Consider the following 26,584-nt stretch of genomic DNA (forward strand, 5'->3'; position numbering starts at 1 on the left):
GTATAAAAACAGTTATAATAAGTGCCGAATTTGTGTTCTGGGCACACCGAGGCTGCCCCCGTTGATCGGCCCTCCTCCCAGAGCGCGAAAACACTTCCATACGGAGCAGTGGGGAGAGGTCCCCATTGCTCCGTATGGCGCCAAAATTTAGTTGCACCGGGGCGCCCCTAAATTTCTGCCGCCCTAGGCCCGGGCCTTTGTGGCCTCTCCGGCCTCTCCTTCTGTGACCACCAGAGGTCAGTGTTTCTTTGTTTTTTTATTCAGAAATATACTAGACCTCATTTACTAACAATGGACAACCCAGAAGTGCAGAATTGGGGAGTGGGGGAATTTGCCATGTTTTTACACACAATGCATTTCTTCTGCCAAATTTTCTGTGTCACTGCAAATGCCACAAAATTCGACACTGCTCTTTTGTCATAGCTGCACTGTAGTAATTGACTCAGGCCGCTGACAACTGAAACTGCTCCTGGCCAGGGTTGGTCTGGGCCGTCGGGATACCAGAAAAAAACCCAGTGGGCCCAGTGATCCCTGTCACTGCTGCCCCGGCTGGCAGTGTCCTCCCCTGACGCGTTTCACTTACACTCGTACAAATTTGTGACCCCATTTGCAAAATTTGCATCACTTTGTATATGCTTCAATATTAGTGTCATTTAGGTGTGGCTTAACCATTCTCTTACATATCTTATTCGTAAGTGCAAAATAAATATCATGGAGGCCCCTGCTCACTGAAACTACAAATCCGGAGTTGAAAGCACTTTTCATGGCATTGCCAACTAATGCTCGCATTAGTGCTAAGAAGTAACTCTGACAAAAGAGCCTTAGTAGGTGCAGTAGGGTTCTGGTATCTGTGCCAGCACATAATTTTAGGGGCAGATTTATCAAAATGTGAGTTTAGAGCTTAATACATAAAAACTAAACCACGTTCTATTCATTCCTTTGGAATTTTTAGCAGCATATTTATCAAATGGTGAACTCTAACTTACACCCATTCATCCATTACTCATCCATTAAAAATCCTACAGGAGTGAATAGAACATGGGTGAGTTTTTATGAACTAAGTTCTAAATGTTTTGATAAATCTGCCCATAAATGCCAAGACAAAAACGATGCGATTTAATAGTTTCACCACTAGGTGGCATACAAAAGTCACAGTCATTTTTGTTTGTTTTTTTTAAATTCAGACTTTTTGCACTTTAGTGATATCAGTTGCAAGAAACATAATTAAATGTTTAAATCTAATTTTTAGATGAGATTTTAGATGAAAAGCTTACGTGTGATTATGGAATAAACAAAAACTTTTTTATTGGTAACTTTGGGTTCATGGGGTTCAATCTAACATATGCAGTCCTGTCCCAGTATTTGTTCTGAATAGCATCATAAAAATGATCGCCATATTTCCCAGAATGTTGTACAGTCTAAATGCCATCCAATTGTAATAAGGACAGTAATTTTGAACACAAAAACTACTTGAGTAAACAGGCAGGCATGTTAATGGGGCCTGTAATATCTAATGTTGCCCTTGGTATTAAAGGAGAAGGAAAGGCTAGTAAAGAGTTAATCTCAAGCTTCAGGCATACCTTTAGTTCTCTCAATAGTGCCCTTAAGTCTCCCCATATTTCTCCCATTCAGATGATCAGAAGCCTCATAGGAAAAAAAAACGCTGAGCTGTGTAAAGAAATTCCCAGAATGCCACGCTCCTGCACCAAGACCAAGACTGCTGTAATGCAGTTTGTAAGATTATGAGGAAACTTCCAGCTGATTGGCTCAGATCCACATTCCTAAAGGTGACCATACACGCACCGATAATATCGTACGAAACCTCGTTTCGTACGATATTCGGTGCGTGTATGGTATGTCGGCGAGTCGACCGATATCGCAGGAAGCTGCTGATATCGGCCGACTCGCCGATCGGACCAGTTTGAAAATTTTGATCGGGCGCCATAGAAGGCGCCTGACCAAAATCTCCCTTCAGCGCTGAATCGGCAGAAGGAGGTAGAAATCCTATTGTTTCTACCTCCTTACCTGCCGATTCAGCCTTGAATGGTGTGTGGTGGATCTGACGATGTTTCGCGCGACCGATGGTCGCACAAAACATCGTCAGATTGCCACGTGTATGGCCAGCTTTCAGTTAGCATTCTTGAGCATACTTTAATAACATGAAATAATGTTACAGCCAGTTGCTCAGTGGGCGTGGCTTCACCATGTGATATCACTAAGCAACTAGCCAAGTCCTTCCCACCTTCCTCAATTCAAGCCATCCTGACACCAGCTGAATTTTCTGGAAGCTCCAATAGAGAATAAGGAGGCAGTTCTGCTTATACATGTAAACCCTTGGGCATTAGGCAGCCTTCTTCTGCCACCAGGGGGTGCATAAAGGTAAAGGCATTTCGGAGTTGTTGATGAAAATGAAGGTGTTGAGAAGGATACCTTAGCTAGTGTGCCCTGACTGGTAATGGCAGAGGAAGGCTGCCTTCCCCAATGCTTTCCACCTTGCCTCTACTCTGCCCCTCCCCTTCTTCATACTGCTGGACCACCTAGAAACCATGGGCCCGATGTGCCTCTCATGTTAATCTGCCATGGAAACCTGTATATGAACAGTATAATGAAATCAGGAATTTACTGTACGTGCACATGGATAGCCACAGGGATCTCTGAAAACTAACTAAAGATACTCCACCATATTAAAATCCTGTTTATTTGAACATACTGCCAGTGTATCCTTCTGCTTTTTAACCATCTTGGACTATTTCTAGCATCTTCAACAAGAACCCTCACCTGCCATAACTAGGATACCTTCTTTTTTCTGCCCAAATTTCCCCCTACAAGACATGCTTCAGACCAGTCCCACGATCACTTTTCTTGTCACTTATTAATACCTGCCTTCTTCATGCCACCCCACCTACAATCCCATAGTTCTAAATCCCAACCACCACCATGAAACCCAGGAAGTCCCCAACCTTTACCTTCTGTGCTGTGCCCATCAGTAAAAGCAGCAGATGGAAGTGGATTCACTTCTCTCCACCTGTATTGTGGTCATTTGTCCCGTGTGCCCCTAGCCTTATACTGAATTGCTCAGTTCCCAATAGGTCCCAAATTGCACACATCCAGCTGTGCTTGTTTTCCTCTGTTGGGTGAATGTCTGGAAGCAGTAGCAGCATGTCAGCATTAGAGAGCTAGCATGTTGCCCAGTGATTCAATCCTGTCCTGACACTTTTGCAGCAAAAAACATAAATTCTAGAGCAGCTGCTCTTTCTGCACTTCCCATATATGTTCAGCTAATGTTCACCACTCTCATACATTAGCCTCCTCTTTATGCAGCCAACCACTATTTCAAGTTAAGACGTGACACACAGGTAGGTTTAGGATACTGAATTGCCCCATCCAGACACAGTTGGCAGCTTATTTGTCCATGTATGGGCCCTCCAATCGGCCTGGACAGCCAGTAGCTCTCCAAAAATCTGTCAGATGATTATCGTTCAGGTTTTATAATCCCATTGGGCATCAGCTCATTGATTTTGCCCTTGCTCAGATGACCTGCATACCCTCATTGTGGCCAAACAATTGGATCAGCACAATTTTGCCCACCTCAAGGTTGGCATATTGAGGAAAGATCCACTGGTTTGGTGCATTGACCCATGCTTATAAAGCAAAACTGAAACTGTAGTGCCAGCTCATGGGACAATGGAAGGAGGGAGTGTGTCTCTCCACTGCTACATAGCCTGTAAAACACTCTGCAGAAGAATGCTGAAAAAATATTTGCTGTTAGATGCATTCATTCTATAAGGGGACATTAACAAATCTGGTAGTTCTAACGTCTATTATACAAACCTGGGATAATTTGTATGGGGGTGTAACGCTTTTCTGACCCAATTTGGAATAAACCCAGGCTAGTAGTGAATAGAGAGCATGGGTTACATTTGCGACACTTAATACAAAGGGGTGAGCCTCCGCTATATGGGAGAAGGGTGTAGTGGAACTACAACTAGCTGAGGTGTGGTGTGCAGGTGGTAAAAGATGGACGCCAGAGGATTCTTGCTGATCAACTATAGTACAATTTTATTCAAGGCACAACCAAATAGTGCAGCAGGGTTATACTCACAGACACAGCAGTGTATGATGTCACAGATAATACAGCAGATGTGACACTTTAGGCACAGGATAACCCCTTTGGAGAATGCACAGAGGATTAGCTGAAGTCAGGAATGGATGCCCTTTATCTGGAATGGATCCCTCCGGCCGACTATTGATCAGGGTGAGAAACTGCCTGAATACTATGTCTTAACCGCGGTCCTGCAGAAATGGCACACAAAGCCTGGGTAGACTAAACCCTTTAGTTACAACTCCTGGTTGGGGCTATTTACTGCCCTTACTAAATAGACTGACTACAATCACCACTCCTAGAGGGTGCTAATAACAAAACTGACTGTGCTGGCTTTACCTCGTTCACGGGGCCCTGTCCCCGACTTAGCACTAGGGTAGGTGGTCCCCTAGGGTACAAATGGCTTCTGGGCCTATGTTCTGGTCCAGGCTCAGTTGGGATCTGTCCAGAACACAGCATGCAGCCAAAAGAGGAAGACACTTCCTTGTGCAAGACACTATATAGTCTGCCAAGGGGAGTGGTCAACCTGGGCTAAACCTATAGGGGGCAGCCTAATAACAGTAACCTGATATCAGAGGGCTCTGCCCTATAACAATACAGATTAGATAAAGATAAGGGATAACACCATAGGGAGCTTAACCCTATGGGTCCCTACATTCACCCGGGGGAAAAATCCATTCCGACCCGGCAATGGCAAATAATATTAAGTACACATTTCAATCAATAACAGTAGTGCATTGATTTAGTGCAAAAATACAGTACCCTTACATCCGTTTCTGATACCCTCTCCTGAGGAGTATCCGGTACATTGGATAGCTGTAAAATCAAAAATTTAAGGCACAGAAAATGTTAACTGTTTCGTTACTAGTTTCGTTTCTGTAAACCATTTACAATACATGAGTGTCACTATGGATCACTCAGGCACTTACTTATAAAGATCCTTGACATACCTTCTGGCTCTGCAACAGAGGTATAACAGGCACAATACTTATAACAAATCTTGAGTCACCTTCCTGACCACTAAACAGGGGTGCTCAGGCACACACTTAGGTATCCTGGATATACCACCTGTAACCTGCAACAGGGATATAATAGATACACTTACACATGAGGACGATCCTGCCTTCATTCAGGGGTCCCCAGGCACATGCTTGGCTGTAAAGGAATTGTTATTGGGCACAATTTAAACTGTAATACATCCCCACCCATAAACTTTATTAAGTCCAGGCCTTCCACCCAACCCAGTGTTCATGGATGTCTCAACATGCACTTCGTGGTGTGGATCAGGCAATGGGTTCCTACTCTTAGATGAGGTAGATAAACATAGAAGTTGTAGTGGGATGGGGCGCAGCAGTCTTTTCTTGATCACCCAACTTAACAAAACTTTACAGTCTCTCCTGAGGAATTTGGAGAGTCCCAAACTTTAAAGAACACAAATCCACCACTGTGGATAAACTGAAGAAGACGGAGGGTCACCTCTATGGCAGCAAAACTGGCAGTCTTTGTAGAGGTGCCCAAATATGGTGGGTAAGCCCTTTAACAGCTAGGGAAACTCTACCCACCTCCCACCCGGGGGAAAATCCCATCTGGTGAAGGGTATCCAAGCCGGCATGGGGTTTTCTTCCTAATGGAGGTTCCGCTCATACTTCACCTTAGTGACCTGGTATGATACATAGTAAGCCGGATGTGGCTTATCAATCTTTCCTCCTGAAGGAAGGTTGGAGAGAAGTGCAAAATCACGGTCTTCCTGAAATTTCCCACAAGACTTTACTCTGTGTTTCAAGACAGTGTGACCGAACCACCACTCTCGGGCGACATTAGCCAGGTACTCTGAATCCTGGTTCCGTTTGGTGGTGCTTTGATGAAGGAGGCCTCCGGGTACCAGGCCTGACCTCCGAATTAGTTCTCCGTAGAGCCACTCATCCACATGTGACTCTACGATGTCGTAAACCCACTCCGGGGCATAGGGCATGTAAAAACCCCACTGTTTGAAAACTTTTTCATTTATGATCCTTTGAACCCTGGACACGGCTCTGAATTTTTCAGGGTCTGCCCTTCCTTGAGCGACCCAGCACGAGGTATCCTTATTAACTGCAGTTGGGGGTGGCTTTATGATATGCCAACCTGGTGGATCATTTAACGTTTCCTCGTGTTCCTTTGGAGGGTCAAAGAACCGAGTTCCCTCTGGTAGAGAACTTTTTGGAAGGGGTCCAAAGTCCATATGGGCCCAATTGGGTCTAAACCTCCTCTTTGGGTAGGTGGTACTTAGGAATACTTCACTCCCTGTGGAAGGTGATGAACTCGCACTTGCCCCCTCCGGGGTAGGCGATTTGGATCTACCTCTACCCACTGTTAAGCGAAGTAAACGCAGATCTTCCTCTGCTTTGGAGGCTCCTGCAGGAGCCTGTGAGGAGTGGCGACTTGGGTCAGCTTGATCCTTTGGCCATGTGGATTTAGAAGCAGCCACAGAGACTGAATCAAGAATGTCCTCCTCTGAGCTGTCTGTATTGGTCTCAATATCCTGCGCAGCCCCTATAGGAGCACTAGTAGATGCGTTCTGTGGGGGTACAGGTGTAGCAGGCCTAAGGACATCTGGGCAATCCATGCCACCCTGAAGGAACGGCCCATGCGCCCTCTGCAGGGGTCTAGCCCAGCAGCGCGTCTTACAGTAGGGGCACATCTCCTCCAATTCCCTCCATGCCTGGTCTATTTCATGTTCGCAGACCACACAAAACGGCATCACTTTGGTAGTGCCATCCCCCTGCATCTGCTCACTGAATGTGCCCAACCAAACAAAATGTGGGAAGGATGGGGCAGTTAATACGCCACTATCCGTGGCTTCCGGGGTCAGTGATTTAAGGCTCGCTTGGTCGGTCATTTTACTCGCAGACTGGGTAAGTACGAAGAGTATTCCGCAGCCGCGGTTAGTACTCACTGTCGATGTGTTCCGCTCCGGTCAGTATCCCCAGGTCGCAGCCGCGAGTCCTGGTTCTCCCGGGGGAACTTCCGCTGCCAATTCACCCGCCGGTGCAGCCGCTTTGGGAGGTAGGCAACGCGGGTATTATAGGCTGTACGGTCCGGCCTCGGTTCCAGAACGCAGCCGCAGATCTGGTATGGCACGGACCTTTCCCTATGCGCAGGTATTACTGGTAGCCGTAGGGTACCACAGCAAGGATATAAATGTGCTGGTTTCACAGTGGAAGCAGCCGCTATCCAAAGTTCAGCAAGAGCTCTCTCTCCACGCGTCAGTATGGCTCAAGTGAGAGGCATAAGATGGCCGCCGTGACGTCAGAGTCTCGGAAAATGGCCGACCAATTCTCACAAACAACTCCGCCTATCGCGTGATCTTGTAGAAAGAGCGCCAAAAATACAAGGGCGGTGACTGACAGTTCCGCCGGCCAATGGGATTACACGGGGGGAATCCCCAAGCCCGAACCCACGGCCAATTAGTACTGTGCTTTTACGATCAGGACTGCAGGCGCCTTTGCCTATCGCGTCCGGCAGTGCCTGTCAGCAAATATTAAAGCAACACACACACTTTTACTCAGCCCCTCAGGTAATGGCTCCGATAATTTCAAAATGAATTTAACCCTTCGGGCCCCACGTTGGGCGCCATAAATGTAACGCTTTTCTGACCCAATTTGGAATAAACCCAGGCTAGTAGTGAATAGAGAGCATGGGTTACATTTGCGACACTTAATACAAAGGGGTGAGCCTCCGCTATATGGGAGAATCAGGATGGAGCGAGGGTGTAGTGGAACTACAACTAGCTGAGGTGTGGTGTGCAGGTGATAAAAGATGGACGCCAGAGGATTCTTGCTGATCAACTATAGTACAATTTTATTCAAGGCACAACCAAATAGTGCAGCAGGGTTATACTCACAGACACAGCAGTGTATGATGTCACAGATAATACAGCAGATGTGACACTTTAGGCACAGGATAACCCCTTTGGAGAATGCACAGAGAATTAGCTGAACTCAGGAATGGATGCCCTTTATCTGGAATGGATCCCTCCGGCCGACTATTGATCAGGGTGAGAAACTGCCTGAATACTATGTCTTAACCGCGGTCCTGCAGAAATGGCACACAAAGCCTGGGTAGACTAAACCCTTTAGTTACAACTCCTGGTTGGGGCTATTTACTGCCCTTACTAAATAGACTGACTACAATCACCACTCCTAGAGGGTGCTAATAACAAAACTGACTGTGCTGGCTTTACCTCGTTCACGGGGCCCTGTCCCCGACTTAGCACTAGGGTAGGTGGTCCCCTAGGGTACAAATGGCTTCTGGGCCTATGTTCTGGTCCAGGCTCAGTTGGGATCTGTCCAGAACACAGCATGCAGCCAAAAGAGGAAGACACTTCCTTGTGCAAGACACTATATAGTCTGCCAAGGGGAGTGGTCAACCTGGGCTAAACCTATAGGGGGCAGCCTAATAACTGTAACCTGATATCAGAGGGCTCTGCCCTATAACAATACAGATTAGATAAAGATAAGGGATAACACCATAGGGAGCTTAACCCTATGGGTCCCTACAGGGGCTTTGGGGATAACTAAGTAAATGATCTCATTTGTGTTTATATGAGTAAGATAGTGGGAACCCAAGGCAGTACACAGGAGATGGACCACTGTTCTCTCCCTGCCCTATTATGCCAATGCTTTAATAGGTACATTTGCACATGCCTTCTACCAGCCTGGCACTGGTTTGAAAAACAAATAACCCCTTATGCTTTTAATGATAGCATCACTTCCAGTACCAAGGTTCCAGAGTATTTATCAGGATTGCTTTACCATCCCCAAATACTTTGTAAGTAAGGAGAGTGCACAAATATACACAGTCAAACTTACACACATGCAGACAGACAGACGCCCACGCACATTTCTCTTTTTCCAGCACACCTCTAATATTGCTTGTCATTGTTTTTAGTGCCATGGCTTTTCCATCCTGTCGGGATGCATGTAGCAGCAGCACTGAGACTCAGTGGCCCACAAGTTACCACGGGTGGCAAAAAGGCACTCCTGGTAACATTAAGAGCCTAATTTCTGGTTAAAAATGGAAATTTGACTCGTCTAGCCTATACTAGTGATGCAGCTTCCCCTAGTGCAACCCGCCCCCCCACACACTGAGCAGCAGCAGCAGCACTGAGACTGTTCGTTAGCATGGCAGTGCTTTCAGCACACTGAGCAGCGGCAGCAGCAGCACTGAGACTGTTCGTTAGTATGGCAGTGCCCCCTGCACACTGAGCAGCAGCAGCAGCACTGAGACTGTTCGTTAGTATGGCAGTGCTTTCAGCACACTGAGCAGCGGCAGCAGCAGCACTGAGACTGTTCATTAGTATGGCAGTGCCCCCTGCACACTGAGCAGCAGCAGCAGCACTGGGACTCTGTGTTAGTATGGCAGTGCCCCCTGCACACTGAGCAGCAGCAGCAGCAGCACTGGGACTCTGTGTTAGTATGGCAGTGCCCCCCCTTCCTGCACACTGACACTGCAGCCCCTGATGATTCATTCGAGAGTGTCAGGCACTGCCTGGGCTCATTCCTGCTCTCTCCCTGTACTTGCCTTTTGAACGGGGTGAGCAAGTGACTTCTAACCTTGTTTTAAGAGAACAGCAAACAAGCCCTTGTGGCACACACAGCTTTTGTCACTCTCTCAATATAAACTTGTTTATCAGTGTCATCCTAGGAGGATTAATTAGATACATTTATTCACAATTTGGTGTCTGACACCACAGCTTAGGAATGCCTTATAATCACAGGGTGTTAATTGGGGCCAGGCAGCCTCTTATGTTTCTATTAAACAGTGTGAGAGTTGTTCTACATTCTGCTCCCCACACCATAAAATAATAACAACAATAATAATGATTCTTTATTCTTATATTGCAGGTAGAGAGGAAAAGAGGTGATCTGTAGGAATGTACAGGCACCCAACACTTATTTACAAACTGATCTAGAAAACATCAGAAGGGTAGATAGATAGATAAATGATGAATAGAGATAGAAAGATAGATAGACAGATAGATAGATAGATAGATAGATAGATAGATAGATAGATAGATAGATAGATAGGGATGATACATACGAAACTGACAGATCTAACCTAAATGCTTGATAGATAATAGACAGACAGACAGATAGATAGATGATAGAGAGATAGATATGCAAATAGAAAATGATTATGTATATTATATATATATTTATTTTATTTTTTAAAGAAAGCAACTTAATTGTTTACACAGTAAAGCAGCATTATGGGTTTGCACACACACAGGGAAACCAAATAAATATATAGAAAATAATGTTCTTACTTTTACTAATATTTTCACAAGGAGAAGCTTCCACTGTTGTGTTCTGTTCTGCAGTTTCTCATTTTTGCTAACCACTAAAGCTAAGTATATCGTGTGCGTGTGTACATTACACGTGCATGTAGGAGTGTGTGTGTGTGTGTGTGTGTGTGTGAGAATCTATGAGCTGATAATAATCACATTGAGTTTTATATGCAGTATGATTGTTGCTTATTGTTATCCTTGGGTTTTTAACAACAGTTTCCAGTAATAATAGTTGTCAATAAAGCATAAAATACAAATTGTATATAGACAAAAAGAAACCATATCTGATATCAATATATTTAAACCTTCTCAAGCCCTTTAAATTTAAAAAAAAATATGCCCAACTGAATACATTTTTTCTGTGTTTTGGATGCAGTGTTAAAAATGAATAGGTGATCTTGATACAAGAGATACAAAAGCTGTATTCGGGAATTTTGGATATCAGCAAAGCAATGAGCATTAAATTCATCAAACAGAGTTCAAAGAGGACGATGTTCTAGATGAAGTACAACGTTTAGTTACAGAATACACTGGAGTAAATAAGGAAAGCCAAGGGCAGAGGTATAATTGGCTCTGCTGCATATGAGCAGGTTAATTTCGTTATAAATGCACGGAGGGACAAAGGAATGGGGTCTGTGAGTATTTGCCTCCCCTGGCAGGTTCTATTTGCCCTGCAAGCAGACTAATCTCTTTACCGTTTGCATTTCCTACATAAAGCCACTTTGGTCTCCTTCTACAAAAATACATTTATGCAAAGTCTACAGCAACTGAGCTGTGGGTTCAGCCCTCGTGGAACTGTAATTTAATTAGAAAAATACAAATACGGCTTTCTGGGAGGATTCCTTTGAATACTGTTCTGAAAATATCTGACCTGTCCATTTGTAGAAACTGCCTGGAAACCTGTGTAATTTAAGTTACCTAAATTACAGTCCTTAGGAGAAAACAGTAGGGTTGTTTGTTTTTCTTTCAATAATTATCCTATGCAAAAATTCACCTTCTTTTGCATTCCTTAAGCCTGCATAATAATTAGTAGAGGAAATTGGCTGTATCCACATTAATGGGGTTCACTGAGATCAAACAGAACATTCAGAATCTAAATCAATTTTAAAATGTAACGCAATGATTAAATATGTCTACATTTTTATTGACCATTATTATTTTTAACTATATATATATGTATTTTTTGTTTGTTTGTTTGTGTTGTGTTTGTTGTTTAATTTTCTGGTGTCTATCAGGTTCTTCCAAATTGTAAAAATTCTAATAAATATATAATAATTATTATTATATAATTATTATTATATATATATTATTATAATAATATATAAATTATATATATATATATATATATATATATATATATATATATATATATGATCAGATAAGATATAGATATATATATATGAATAATGTTCAATATATTTAATTTACTGTCTATAATGACTAAATCTAGTTCTCTATTCCAGGCTGTAATACAGATGGGCTGCCTGCCTCTATTTTGTGGGCATGATTTAGAACAAGGTATCTTTTTTTCCTTTCAATTAAAATATATTAAAACGTATACTTTGAAAGCATTATTTTTTTTTATTGTTTTCACTTAGTGAAAGATATTTTAAAATGAAAACAAATCACCGTTTCCTTTTCCCCTTTTTTGTGATTTTTTTTCTCACAGAGGGTGAGTATGTATTTTGTACCCAGTTATAGGTACTTTACAAGAATATAGAAAAGTAGACTGAACATAAAATTAAATCATATAATAGAGAGAATAAAAGGGAATAATAGGGAGAATAAAAGTTTGTGGGGGGGTTCATTATTTTCTTGGGGATAAAACTACAATAAACCACAGCGATCATCCCAGGGCCATTTGGCGTGCTTACATTACGCTAACCGATCCTAGCTGGCTGGGAATGTGCACATTGTCCCATTAGTATGTTAGAGTTGGCTTCCCTGTGTCATAATTGGTATTTTGATTGCTGATATTTACTGCTAATATCGTATTATTGACATGAATTCAAAGCACTAGAGGTCTTCCCCTAACTGCTAAAATATACCCTGGCAATTAAACCTTATTGTGGCATTGCCCCACCCCCAGGGCAAAAAAAGAATTATTTGCCATTGCAGGGAACTGTACTTTTATTGTTGGGAGTGAATTAGCTGCATTCAGGAAGGATATAATCCTATACTTTCTGCCCTTGGCTATCTGATAAATGTGGGGTACCATGGCTTTCTGCATCCTTTGTGCCTTCCAGCAGCTCCAGGAAATGACACGGAGTGTACTGGCACACAGGGGTAACTGGCACACGGGGGTAACACATCCTCACATACTGGGAAACAGGCTGAACTTGGGGGGGGGGGGTAATATTGGTTAGTGCAAAATTGCAAATTGTCACTGGGTATGGACAAATGTTCATGGAGGAGTTGCACCTGTGTATTTAATGAGTGAATGCATGAGTGTGTGTATATTTGTGCAACTTCTTTTTTTTGTGCATGTGCACTTGTTTCTTGTGGCTGCGTATAAGTGTGTGTGGTGATATGGAGTAAAAGGGGGTGGAATGAACAGTATGCTAGTAAGAAAGAGGAGGAGCTAGCCACAATTACATATTTATAGCCATTTAGGCCATCCCCGGGCATAGCTGGTACGTGCTAAGTAAGCTTTGCAAAGAACAGGTATGGATTTCCCAAGAGGCACCACATTTATTAAAAATGACAGCAATATATACAAAAACGAAAGAAAGAGAAAGCTAGGTAAAGCCACAATGCGTCCCACTTCGGAACATTCAGTACTGGACTTTACATTTGTACATGATTTGCCATAAAAGACAAGATTTAAATAGAAATCTTCCAAGACAAAGTGGAAAATACATTCTGACATTGCCACCTAACTCTATAAATATACAGCTTTGTGCCACGAATACAATGTACAACCCACCAGTGCATTTTATGTCAGGTACATCTTTCCAAACAGAGACGCTGCTATTTATACAATATCTTATACTCCACAATATGCAGGTGTATATACAATAAATGTACATTGGCATTTTGTGCCATAAATAAAACATAATAATAATTATATATATTTATACATTTATAAATATATATAATAACAACTATATACATATATATATATTTAGAAAACCTGTTTTACTCATTAGTGCCAAGCTTATTCCATTCCTTAAAAAAAAATTATAATAATAATACTGAGGCTTTAACACTTTCATGGCTGAGTGAGGACGCCAAATGAAAGGCAAACCCACTTTTTGGCATATACAGTGGTCCATCCCATAAGGTCATATTTATACAGCAAAAGAACCTTTCTTTAAGAACTAGAGTAGAAAGAGTAATACCCAAGTCCCTTTGTGGCATCTTTATAGTCCTCATTGCCAATGTCTTCACACTTTATAGGAGGAGAGTTTTCATTGCTTGAGGTGCTAGGGGAGAGCCTCCTTCTCTTGCAAGCACCTGTATATACCCCAGAATCATTAGAGTCTAGCGATTTAATGGAAGGAGGGGTTTCTACCCACGAAGAGCTCATCTCTTCCTTGACCTTGTCCTTGGGTAGGAGATCTTCTGAGAAACCTGAAGGACTTGACCTTGAGGACCAAGGTAAAGTTGTTGTCATTTTCCTCTGATATGTAGAACCTCTGCTTCCCCAGCCTGCCATGGAAGCGAAGGCTGCATCTGGGTAGTAGGCCATTGGGTGGGAGGTTTGGATGGGCAGAGACTTAATGCCATAGGTGAGGAGGGAACCTGAGGAGTAGTCTGTTTCATATGCCCCCATGTCCAGTTTATTTGCAGCAGCTTGTTGGACTGGGGTCACAAACCACCGCTGAGGGGGAGCATTTGCCACTTCGTCGTTGGTCTGTGGAGACAGGAGACCATTTGCTTGGGGGACAGTCCTCTCCCCACTGTAATATCTGGCAGGGGGCAGATTGTTGACAAACTGGTCCTGGAAGAAAGGCTGCACACTGTAGCGGGTCCCAGGGACTATCTGGTGAGATCTAGGAGAATCCGCAGGAGATGGCGTTAATCTGTCACTTTCTGATGCTGTGTACATGCTACAATAGAAGAAATAAGAGTCAAACATGACCAGACTATGGGCAATGATATGGGGCCCATATAGGATACCAAGGATTTACTTATGCACAGTGCAGAGTGAACAAACTGCTTTAATAAAGCATAATCTGATGCAAATTCCACTGGTGACACTGGGAGTAGTAATTTATGAATATTATCTAACAGTAATGGTACCTCCTTACATCACCCTTGCTCTGAACCCAAATGATGGGATTGCTGAGGAGCAGCCATTGGTGTAGAAATCATAAACAACTTAGTTTACTGGCTGGTGCAAAGGACCAAATCCAGGGAACCCACTCTAACAATGTGCTGAAGGGGTATCATTCATTAAGAAACTAACTGGGGCACTACATTTAAATGACTCTTAATTCAGCCCTCATAGCTAAATCCAGCATGTTTCCCCACAGTATTCTGTGATTTACAACTTGCATCTGACACATTTGTTTTCACTACATATAATCAAGGGTTGCCAAAATGGTGGTTTCTGAAATAATATGCAGCAAATTGCACCAGCAGGAGATAGCTCTGCTGGTGCAGATTCCCATGGTACCTGGTCATGTTCTTATATGGGGGCATACACAGGCCCCCAACAAGCTTGTGTTTAGAAGCCATATGATTTCTCTATTAAGGTTTTAATATCTCTAATACATGGGTGGCTACCATGACACACCACCTTCCCTTTTAAGAGGAGACAGTGTGTCCCCTGTGTGCCAGATACATTTTCCAACATATTATTAATACTTACGAATCATAATTATCCCTGAAGCCTTTTGCAAATGGGTTGTGGTCAATCTTCAACTGAGTGATCTGAAACCAGAGGAGAATAAAGGTAATGTCAAGAGCTGAGATATTGAAACGTCCTAATACTTTCAAGCCAGAAAGCAGTCGCTAGCGCTAATGGGCCACCGGTTACTTACATCAGTGTTCTGGTAGGCTGTCACCGCGATGAACTGCGTCTCCGGAAAGGTAAAAGTCTGGCTCTTAGCAGAGTCGTTCAGATCCTCCACTCCATCCTCACTCACTTCTACTATGTGCAGGCGAGGCTGGTACTTGTGCAGAGACTGCAGCACTATCATCTGCGGAGAGACCAACAGCTGCTTTGTAGGAGTGTATATACCCCAGTGTAGGAGTGTATATACCCCAGTGTAGGAGTGTATATACCCCAGTGTAGGAGTGTATATACCCCAGTGTAGGAGTGTATATACCCCAGTGTAGGAGTGTATATAGCCCTGTGTAGGAGTGTATATAGCCCTGTGAAGAAGTGTATATACCCCTGTGTAGGAGTGTATATAGCCCCATGTAGGAGTATATATACCTCTGTGTAGGAGTGTATATAACCCTGTGTAGGAGTATATATACCCCTGTGTAGGAGTGTATATACCCCTGTGTAGGAGTGTATATAACCCTGTGTAGAAGTATATATACCCCTGTGTAGGAGTGTATATAACCCTGTGTAGGAGTATATATACCCCTGTGTAGGAGTATATATACCCCTGTGGAGGAGTATATATACCCCTGTGGAGGAGTATATATACCCCTGTGGAGGAGTATATATACCCCTGTGGAGGAGTATATATACCCCTGTGTAGGAGTATATATACCCCTGTGTAGGAGTGTATATACCCCTTTGTAGGACTGTATTAAGCCCCATGTAGGAGTGTATCTTCCCCCCTGTAGAAGTATATACCCCTGTGTAGAAGTATATATATACCCTTGTGTAGGAGTGTATATACCCCTGTGTATATGTATGTTATACCCCTGTGTAGAAGAATATATACCGCTGTGTAGAAGTATATACAATCGGATACCTACATTAGGTTTACTAATGCCCGCTAATTTGGGTATATTTATTGACATCTATTTCTTTAGCGTTTTTGTTTCTCTAATTACTTATAATATTAGGTTCATTTGATACAGGTATGGGTCTTACTGCCCACCTAACCCCGCCCCCACACCCCAGCGTCGCTACTGGGGAGTAGTTGCTCACCTGGGTGCTGTTGTTATTTGCGCCTTTGTTGTTGGTGAGTTTGAGTTTCCCGAAGGAGATCTCCTGCCTCATCCAGTGTGCGCCGGTGTTGGGAGACTCTGGGTGAACATAAACCTTGTTCCCTGAGAAAGAAACAAAGCAAGTTATTATTGTCATTATTATTACTGACTTCCCCCCGAAATAACCCGGAGCTTCGGAAATAAAACGCAAGTCATATGTATTATCTTTAAACTAAATACATAAGTAAAACTGAATAAATAAGTGCAAAGCTAAAAATCTGAGCAGAAAACACACGGCAAAATAATCTATTCAACTTGCAGTTGAAATTCAGATCCAAGTTGTTTAGTGGGACTGTATGTGAATTCCACCAAGAGCTTGCGCGGCACCCACCTTGCATATTATTGTCCGCTTTGCCGCAGGTCACCCATTTGCCTCCTTGGAAGCGCCAGTGGTTCGGATCGGCCAGAACCACCTCTACAAACACGTTGTAATGGGCTGTCGGGTTCAGGCCAGTGATGTTAAAACTGAGGAAAGGGAACATCCTCCTGCAAAGCAAAGACACTGTGAGAAGATGGACAGCGAATCCGGGGTCGGAGAAATTGTAAGGAAAGAGCAGGGGTCGATTAGTGATGGCAGGGCACACAGAAAAAGCAAAGCGCAGCAGGGCAGGGCACTTGAAGTAGAAATGAAAAGAAGGGCCTGATAAGCAGGGTGTAGGGCTTGATGAGAAAGTGTAATGGGCAGAGAGGCGCAAATAGCGCTGGGCGCAGGGGCATGTTTACTGTAGGACAGAGGCGCAGATAGTTCCAGACTCACATCAAGGTAAAAAGCACCAATCAGGTGAGCCTGGAACTAACTATTCAGGAGCCTCTTGTCGCATATTGTACCAGATATATAAATGAAAATATTAGCAATACCATCCATTAGATCACAGTCCCATCGCACTCTCTTAAGTTAACTAGATGGCACACAAGCACATCTGATACCCCGGCTAAGCAATGAATAGTTATAGTTTTATAAAAAGTAAAGAAAGTTAAGAAAATAAAATTAACTGACATAGAAAGAAAACAAAATCTTATAAATCCAAAACGCAGTGTGTATTTCTGATTAAATAGCAAAATAGAGCCCAGTTAGTAAAGGGATCTAGTCCTATACAAGAAACCAAAAATATATCCACTTACACCAATTTCTCGCCAGTGAAATTAATAAATTATTTGGCTAATGACAGAGTAATTTTAAACTACAGGGGTGCACTCCTAATGGCATGTGTATAAGGAACGCGTATTTATTTGCTGCTGCCCTTAGAAATAATGTATATATTTTAGTTTTAGGAGTTATAGTTATAGAGAGTTGCGCAAACTGCCACCCGAACCTGCATACAGAGTAACTGCAATTAGAAATCAATCAACTTTCCTGTCCCTATAATCACTACAGACCTAGTATATTAGGGGACCCTTGCGTACCCCGTTGTGAATAAGGCAGCTGTCCCAGGGATATGAAGAGAAACGCTTGGAAAATCATCAATAGTTACTGTACCCAACGAGCTGTCCCGTCTCAACAGTTTTCATTAAACTTGTGTGTATTTTTTATTTAAAATAAATATGTATATTTTGTATTTAAAATAATAGTGTCAGCACTTTAGAGCCCTGCTAATAGATATAACAGTAATAACATTAATTCCCTATACGCCCTGCTGGATATAAGAAAAGTAATGTTACTCCCGATATGCCCTAGTGGTATTAGAAAATATAATAATACTTGTACTAATAATTTGATGAAACGAAATTAATATGTTTTGATTGCCTGGTGACAAATACGGTGGAAGTACCTGCCCTGCTAATATATGTATTACTCTTTACCTGTCCTCTAGATCAGAATAACAGTAATATTACTCCCATCCGTGCTACGGATACTTTGAATAGTCCCCCATACCTGCCTGCTAATAGATATTCTACAGAATCTATACCTGCGCTAAATATATATGTATAGTAATAACCCCCCTACGTGCCCTGTCATTTCTAAATTCGTATTTATACTAATGTAATAACTAGGTAGTTGTAGTAGTAACATTCATTCCCCTGTTGGCAAATAAGACTAATAACAAGTTGGGCTAGTAACCTTACCTGCCCTGCTTGGTGATGATCATCTCAGTCTGGTGCCGGTGGAATTTAAGCCAGAGGGGCCGGTTGCAGAGGAAGACCTGAGCTCGAACTCCCGCACCGCCGCCAGGCAGCCCCAGCGCACTGAGTCCACTGCCAGTACCTGCAGGTGGGTATGGGCTATACATGGTCCCTGGGGCCTGGCTGTACTGGTAGCCTGAAGAGTACTGAGGCCGGGATGGGCACACTGGAGGGGAGAAGCCGGCTGGGGGCAACATGCTGCCGTATGGAGGGTACCTGGCCGCTCCTCCTGCGGGATACACTGCGCTGTGCTGCGGGGGAGCATAAGGGAAGATGGAACATGGGGAGCCTAGCTCTGTGGCAGCTTGTTGAGGCTGTTGCCCCTGGGGCTGTAGGTAGTAGCGCTCAGAGGCTGCCTGAAGGCTGCTGTCCAGGTAACGAGGAGCTGAAGAGGGTACCGCGGTGCTGAGTTCCTCCTCTGCGGAGGGGGAGCCTTTGCGCCCGTTGTCCGGCAACGTTTTGGCTACGGAAAAAGCTTCTCCAGTTTCGCTGAGCATTGTGCCAGAGGCAGTGCTGGTGGAACCGGGCTCTCTGGGGCTGTCTAACTGGAGCCCTCTGCTGTATTTCTTGTGCTGCTGGCCCTTGTGTTGCCCCACGCTGAACTCCAAGCTGGGGCTGTGGGCAGCACTGCTGGGGTCACCTGGCAGAGGGTAGAAGGTGTGGGGCAGATTCGGAGCAGAACTGGTCAGTAGCTGCTCTCCTAGCTGCATCCTCTGACTGCGATTCTCTTCTTCTGAGGCAGAACTTGTAGAAGTAAATAAGGAGCGCCAAGCACCATGCACTGCGGGGCTTCACTTACACACAGGAAGGGGGGGCTGAATCATAGGATATGGCTTTCAGTGAGGTAGGTGTTCCATAGGTGTCTCCAGATAAATGGGTGCAGCTGAAGAGAAAGCCCACACACCAGCCTTCTCTCTCAGCAAGTGGCAAATGAAATGTGTCACCGGGCAGCTTGGGAGACTTTATATACTCCCCTGTATCACTCCCCCATTAGGGCTAATCATTTCGGGGAGGGGCTTGCTCTTTCTTTCAAGGCAAGAGGCAGAGAGAAAAGAAAAAAGAGAAAAGGGGGGAAAAGCTTTTTAGTCCTTGGCCTATTGGTTGCTTTCACTGACAGTAATTTAATTAGACAACTCCTAATTGGAACATGTCACCTGTGCCTCTCTCACTGGCTGCTGAGCATTCTACATCACATGCAATGCTAGCAATTATTTTTAGCCTTGGCTCAAAGGGACTACTGAATGGAAGTTAACCAAGCAAAGCTGCTCCGTTTAATCGCACCCTCCTTCCCCTGCAAGTGTTTGTTTGGGCCGTGCGGCCCCTTTAGAACACATTATATGGAAGTCCAGAAACAAAAGGCATTTTTTTAGCAAGTGGTTAAAAATACAATCTTTCTCCTATCCAAAAAGAAATGAGCCTGATGGTGCTAAAACCCAACATTCTAACAGAATAACACGTCTGGCCGCATGCTTAACTGGTGTCAATTCAGAGACATTTCCTGCTAAGTAAATGTATCAGAAGGGAATCTAAACACCATGCTCTGCTAATAATCCAACTGCCTCCGCTGCCTTCCCACCCTCAGCCCAATAGCCCAGCACAGGGCAGGCAAGTCAGACTGCGGGAGTCGCTACTGTAACTAAGTCTTTCATCAAAAGTCGTTTTGTGTAAGAAAACACAACTCCATCCCGGTGTGATCTCCCTTTTAAGACACACAGGGCTACTAGTAGAAGATTCGTTAGACTCCGTATCGTTAAACATTTCTTTGGTTGGTTAAAGCCCTGGCACACGAACCCCCGCACACAGCAGCCGGCGCAAGTCGGGCGCACGAAACGCGATCTTGGCACCGACCGCCACTTGGCTTTTTGTAATTATAGTCTTGAAATTGGACTAATTACTAAAGGAAGCCTTTAACTCTAAATTTTCAAAGTGGGATACAGTTATTTCTAGTTGGCAAAAAGGGTTAAGCATAAAACAAATGAGCAAAAAATAAAATAACACAAAAAAGATTTCGATTGCTTTGTTTTTTTTCGAGTGATCTTCATTTTCGTTTTGCTATTATCACATGTATGTAAGTGATATTTTATATTTGGAGGAGTCCCACTAACTGAGCCTGGCACTTGCGGACTCGGATGTAGCAAGGTTTTGTTGTTGAGAGGTTATAAGAAAAAGGTTTTCATAAATGGGTTTTACTGAAATTCAGGTAAAAGTGGGAGGAGAGAAAGAGACAGGCATCTGGCACTTTAGTTTGTCCCCCTGTTACACTGCTGCACAGACAGACAGGGGAGCCCCATACTCCCTTCCCAGTCATTCCCCTCTATTTGCTGCTGTGCCTGCAGGATCCCCTTTTGTGAGTCTGTGAGGGAGAAAGTGATGAGATTTGGAAGCTGCGGCATGTGGGAGCAGCCCACACAGTGCTACATTGCCCCTGGTGCTGAGCCAAACGGAGCTGCTCCTCACTATTTACTTTTGTAGCGGCGCCGCTGGCTGGGGCCCGCACCTCTGCCTCCCAAGTGCGCACTAATGGCGCTGCCACAGAACTGTCATTGTGGGCTCTCCCTGACATGCTCATAGGGTCCTATTGTCTTAAATCATCTGTAGTGCCAGCAAATTAGTCGTTTTTAAGTGTCTAAATTTGCTACATTTTATCTTGAACTGTAATACCCACTAAGGAAAACGCCACTGAGACTTTTGAGATACATTAGGTGAGATGCTTAGAATATGTAAAAATGGTCTCATACATACAGAATTCACTAATTTAAAAATACAGTTTCTTATGTATCACCCCCAGAGAAAAGATAGATGGATCTCATCTACCTCTTATATGGCATGGTTCTATTTGTCTTTCTATCTACTTATCTATCATCCCTAGACTGATAGATACAGATTCAGTTAAGTCATCTATTCATCTATCTATTTGTCTATTTATATCTGTGATTATTTCATAGTTGTGTCTTGGGTACATTGTTGTGCATTATCCACACTGTACACACCCAGCAGTTTCTTATGTATCACCCCCAGATGGAAAGATAGATAGATCTCATCTATCTCTCATATTTCATTTTATTTCTGTCATCTATCTATCTATATCAGTCTGTCTATGTTATTATTTCGCACTGTAAAATCTTGAAGGGGACAGTGTCCTTATTTTGTATATGTGTCACGTTGCTGCATTACCCACACAGTACACACCCAGCAAACATTTTGGTTAGACGATCTGTCAGCTTGTACATATGGGCACAGAGCAGCCAATAATATTAAGAAAGCTGATTGTTTTAACAAGGTGCTCAAATCCAGAAGACATAAGGATCCAAATGATTCAGTTTCTAGTTATTGATTTAGGAACCAGTGAGGAGTATCCCAGTTGTATAGGACAAATCTTCAGTTCTGAAATTATCAGCTGCGGTTATATAGTTCCCACTGAGCTCTTACTAAGCTGGTAGGAGGGGGTGGAAGGAGAGGGATAAACTAGGTAACAGCATTGATCAGAAGCCAAACTGAGTTTAGGTGAAGCCCCTTGACATTTTTGTTAAACCAAACTAGGAATATGATAGAATAATAATAAATTTTTTTTGCAGTAATAAATGCAATATAATATTATTATAATGCCATATAAACAAATAAAATGAAAGCACCATTATACATAATCCGCACAGAGAGTCTTGGTTAAATGAGGCGATACATGGAGTGTTTCGGTAATTGTGATAAGAGTATTATACTTTTTAAAAACATATATATTTATATACCAACATGCCCTTTATTAGGGAAAGAGAACTAGTATAACTAGTTACTGCCCCCCTTCCTTTAAAAATGCCTCATTTCTTTCTATTTGATCTATATAGCTGATTCTACAGATTTACTTTCAGACTGGACAGACATCTATAGAAAGACTCTTATTCCCATGATCTGTCTGAAGCTCAAGGCCATGTATTTACATCACTATGAGTCTGTTTGCAGTGCAAGTGGATGTCTTCTATGCGTTTTGATGCAGAGGAAGTGCAATCCACATTGCTACACTGACTGCACTCGCTGTACAAAGTGGCTCTAGTTATGAGATTCCCCACAATGCACATGCTCTCCTGTAGCTTTCTTTCTTTCACTCTTCAGAATATTCATTCAACAAGCCACTCTTGGATGGCTCTTGCAGAACAGTAATATATATAATATATATAATATATATCAATACTTACAAAATGAAGGAAGGACAAGGAGCAAAGGCATTTAAAGAGCAGACTTGATATTTCTGTAGAAGAAAAGACTACTTATCCTTTCAAGTTTGATGGCAAACTCTGTATTTAGCAATAAGCAGGCTGCCTATACTTGCTAGCAGGGTTTCAGGGTTCTGCATATTACCTGATTATTAGTATTTGTTCTTTAATGTGCATTTCCTGGAGAAACAGTATTACATTTAAAGAAAATACAGCACGTAAACTCACTGTTTTTCTATCTAACTCTATCTATCTATCTATCTATCTATCTATCTATCATCTATCTATCTATCATCTATCTATCTATCTATCTATCTATCTATCTATCTATCATCATCTATCTATCATCTATCTATATGATCTATTTAGCACCAGTCATCCATCTATCTATTATCTATCTATCTATCTATCTATCTATCTATCATTTATCTATCTATCATCTATCTATCTATCTATCTATCTATCTATCTATCTATCTATCTATCTATTATCTATCTATCTATCATCTATCTATCTATCATCTATCTATCTATCTATCTATCTATCTATCTATCTATCTATCTATCTATCTATCTATCTATCATCATCTATCTATCATCTATCTATATGATCTATTTAGCACCAGTCATCCATCTATCTATCTATTATCTATCTATCTATCTATCTATCTATCTATCATCTATCTATTTATCTATTTATCTATCTATCTTTATTCATCATGTGTCAGTCTATCATCTAGCTATATATCATTAGTGATCTATTATCTATCTATCATCTATCTATTGATCTATCATTTTCATAATCTTCTTTTTATAGATGGATAGATAGCTACATAGATAAATAAATAAATAAATACATTCGGAGGAATACACATACAAAAACTAGGCACTCTTAGGCACATACATGACATCCAGACAGAGAGGGATATTATAACATGCGTGTGAGAAAGAGAATGGAATGATAGGTAGATAGTTATCCCTGTCTGTTACAGGTTTAACATTCTATTACCCCTTGGCAGGATAACAGAGAAGGGGCTTTGCTTCCAGTAAACCAATAGACAGCTGTACCCTACTAACACAGATATCTATCAGTTTTATCATAAAGATATTCTGGGTTTCCTAGCTTAGGTTAGCTTTGAAATGCTTATATTAAGTATAATACAGGAGAGAGCTTGCATTGTGTAAAGTCTGATTAACCCCATGGGGGCCTATGGCAATGCCATTCAGACATATACACTGTAAATAACCTATATAGGCTGCATGTGGATTGCACTTCACTTCCTCTGCTACAATAAGTCTGATTAACCCAACTGTAAGTATATCCTATAAACACTCCCACTGCTTCCCTAGCAGCCATTTAGTATCCAGTACATTGAGTAAAACTTACAAGGTGCCCAGTCTTGTTCAGACAGATAGACTCTGCATGCAGCCTAATTGTGGATTGCGCCTCACTTCCTCTGCAACAAAATGGAGACAAGGAATCCCGTAGCCCTGCACACAGACTTATAGAGATGTAAATGAGAATCTTTGTAGCTTCAGACACAGAAAACACAAAGAATAAAGGCCTGTAAATGTATCTGTGAAAATTAAAAAGTGCCTTTAAGTCAACATAAAGGGAAGGGGGGCTCTAAAATGTCAAAACAAAAAGAGACTAATGTGATGTCTTAGTATCGCAGTTTGGACAGAAATCTGTTTTCATCTTTAAGCATGCACAATCTCCCCTTTAAAATCAGAATTTACTCCCCTTATATTTCTTGGAAACCTTTCCAAAGAACATATGTGTCAAAATTCTGTTTGTTGGTGTTCCATTTTAGCAGTTATTAATGTGTGCGTGACAGATTACAGCATTACTGGCAATGCCGAGTAGATTCATGGAAAGGCAGAGCAAGCTGCCACTTCCACTCTCGATTGGCTGCCAAATAGGGAAAGCTGTTTTCCCCGGTGATTTATCTGCTGTATTAATAAAATATCCATCTAATACAGAATAGCAAAGTCTTTCATTCCCTTGCAGCTCAACTACTAAAAACCAAAATAGCCAAGAACCAGTCAAATACAGCCCAGATTTACAGATGTTGCACTGTTCTTTTATTTATCGAAATCTTTTCATTCATAGACTGTAAGCTCTTTGGGACAGAAATTCTTTTCAGTGGTTTCTTGAATGTCTCAAATGTTTTTAACTCTCGTAATGTTTCTGAACTAAATTTTTTTATGTTTTCTAAAGCACTGCAGTACAAAGTGATAAGAATAAGGCCTCTACTGACAACAACAGAATTCTACTGTGGATAATATTGCAAATTATAGTTTTATAAAACATGCTTTACCTAATGTAAACGGGTGGCTCACCTCTAAGCTAACATTAAGTATGTTATATAATGTTATATTCCTAGAAACTTGTTGTTGTTACTGTTACTTTTTATTTCTCATTTCCTTATTCAGTCCTTTGCCTTTTCATAGTCCATCATTTCATTCAATTCACAGCCCGGTTGTTAGGGTAAATAAGACCCTAGCAACCTTATAGCTGCTGAAATACCAAACGGAGGGCAGCCAACAAAAAATGAAGAAAAAAAAAATGAAGACCAATTGTAAATCGCCTTAGAATATCAATATCTACATCATACTAAAAATTACAAATAAAGTTGACCTACCTCTTCAATAAAATGAAATGTGAAGACCCCATTCACCATTAAAAATGTACAGTTGTGTAAAATACAACCCCTTTACAATCTTGTAATACATTTATAAAATTTTCTCTTTCCAACAAAATTCTGCTGTAGTGATCTTAATTTTATACGGCCCGCTTTATGGTTTGGAAACGTCCCTTTGGTCCTCTACACCAAAAATATATATTTTGAAAAATCACCAGTTTACAGCTTCCAACCAAAGTTTAATTCAAATACCATGGAGGGCCATAGTCAATGGGTATATCCCATGGAGGGCCACATTCACTCTAAAGGCGACTGGCCCTGTTCCTGAATTTACTATAGAACAAATGTATTAGAAACTGAACTGCAATCTGAAATATAACATCAAATCATCCAGTCAAGGTTTCTGCAAATTCAGTAAAACATAGTGGGGCTCATTTATTATTATGATCATGCGCCATTTTGTGGGCACACGCAATTGCATATGCGTTACATTGCGTTGGTTCATTTATTTTTCTGCCAGTTCTTTTTATGCACATGTCGCAAATACTGGGCAATAATGTCACAAACAACTACATGTTTTTTGGGGGTGTGGCTAGGGGCGTGTTTTAAGTGCCCAATTTTTGCGAGAGTGCGCCCTTTGCACCTATATATGTGCTATTTGCGCATATATAGGGGCAGATTTGCGCAGGCACGGCTGCATTGAAATCTTTACGCCTGTTCATTTGTGGCGTATTTCTGACTGCGCGTTCTTCAACATTTGCGCTAGTATATTCGCAGATTTACACTACAATAAACTAATTTAGGTATGTCATCAATAAAACCATGTTAATGTTTCTCAGATTTATGATATGTTAATTAGCATTATTAGAAAAATATAATTGTTAATTTGTTTACAAAGTTTTAATAACATTTACCCTTTTTTTTAACTTTGTTCTTATCTATAAAGGCAGTTTCCCATGTTAATGTGATGGAGCCTTTCATATCTTTTTTCCATTTAAACACCAACTGACTAGGTTGTTAAGTTAGGAAGCATGTAGTTGGTACGGGTTTATTAGAGCATTAGCTTT

At 42.0% G+C, this 26,584-nt stretch overlaps 1 protein-coding gene across 1 annotated transcript; it reads right to left on the minus strand.

Annotated features, from left to right (window-relative positions):
* Positions 1-13,101: 13,101 nt before the first annotated feature.
* Positions 13,102-19,566, minus strand: eomes (eomesodermin). The gene is given in 6 exon segments (NM_001128652.1): positions 13,102-14,482; positions 15,247-15,308; positions 15,419-15,577; positions 16,489-16,610; positions 16,879-17,033; positions 18,612-19,566. Coding segments are annotated over 6 exon segments (2,004 nt in total). The 5' UTR covers positions 19,379-19,566; the 3' UTR covers positions 13,102-13,743.
* Between the last annotated feature and the right edge of the window lie 7,018 nt (positions 19,567-26,584).

Source organism: Xenopus tropicalis, chromosome 6 (assembly GCF_000004195.4).
Source record: "Xenopus tropicalis strain Nigerian chromosome 6, UCB_Xtro_10.0, whole genome shotgun sequence".
NCBI lineage: Eukaryota > Metazoa > Chordata > Amphibia > Anura > Pipidae > Xenopus > Xenopus tropicalis.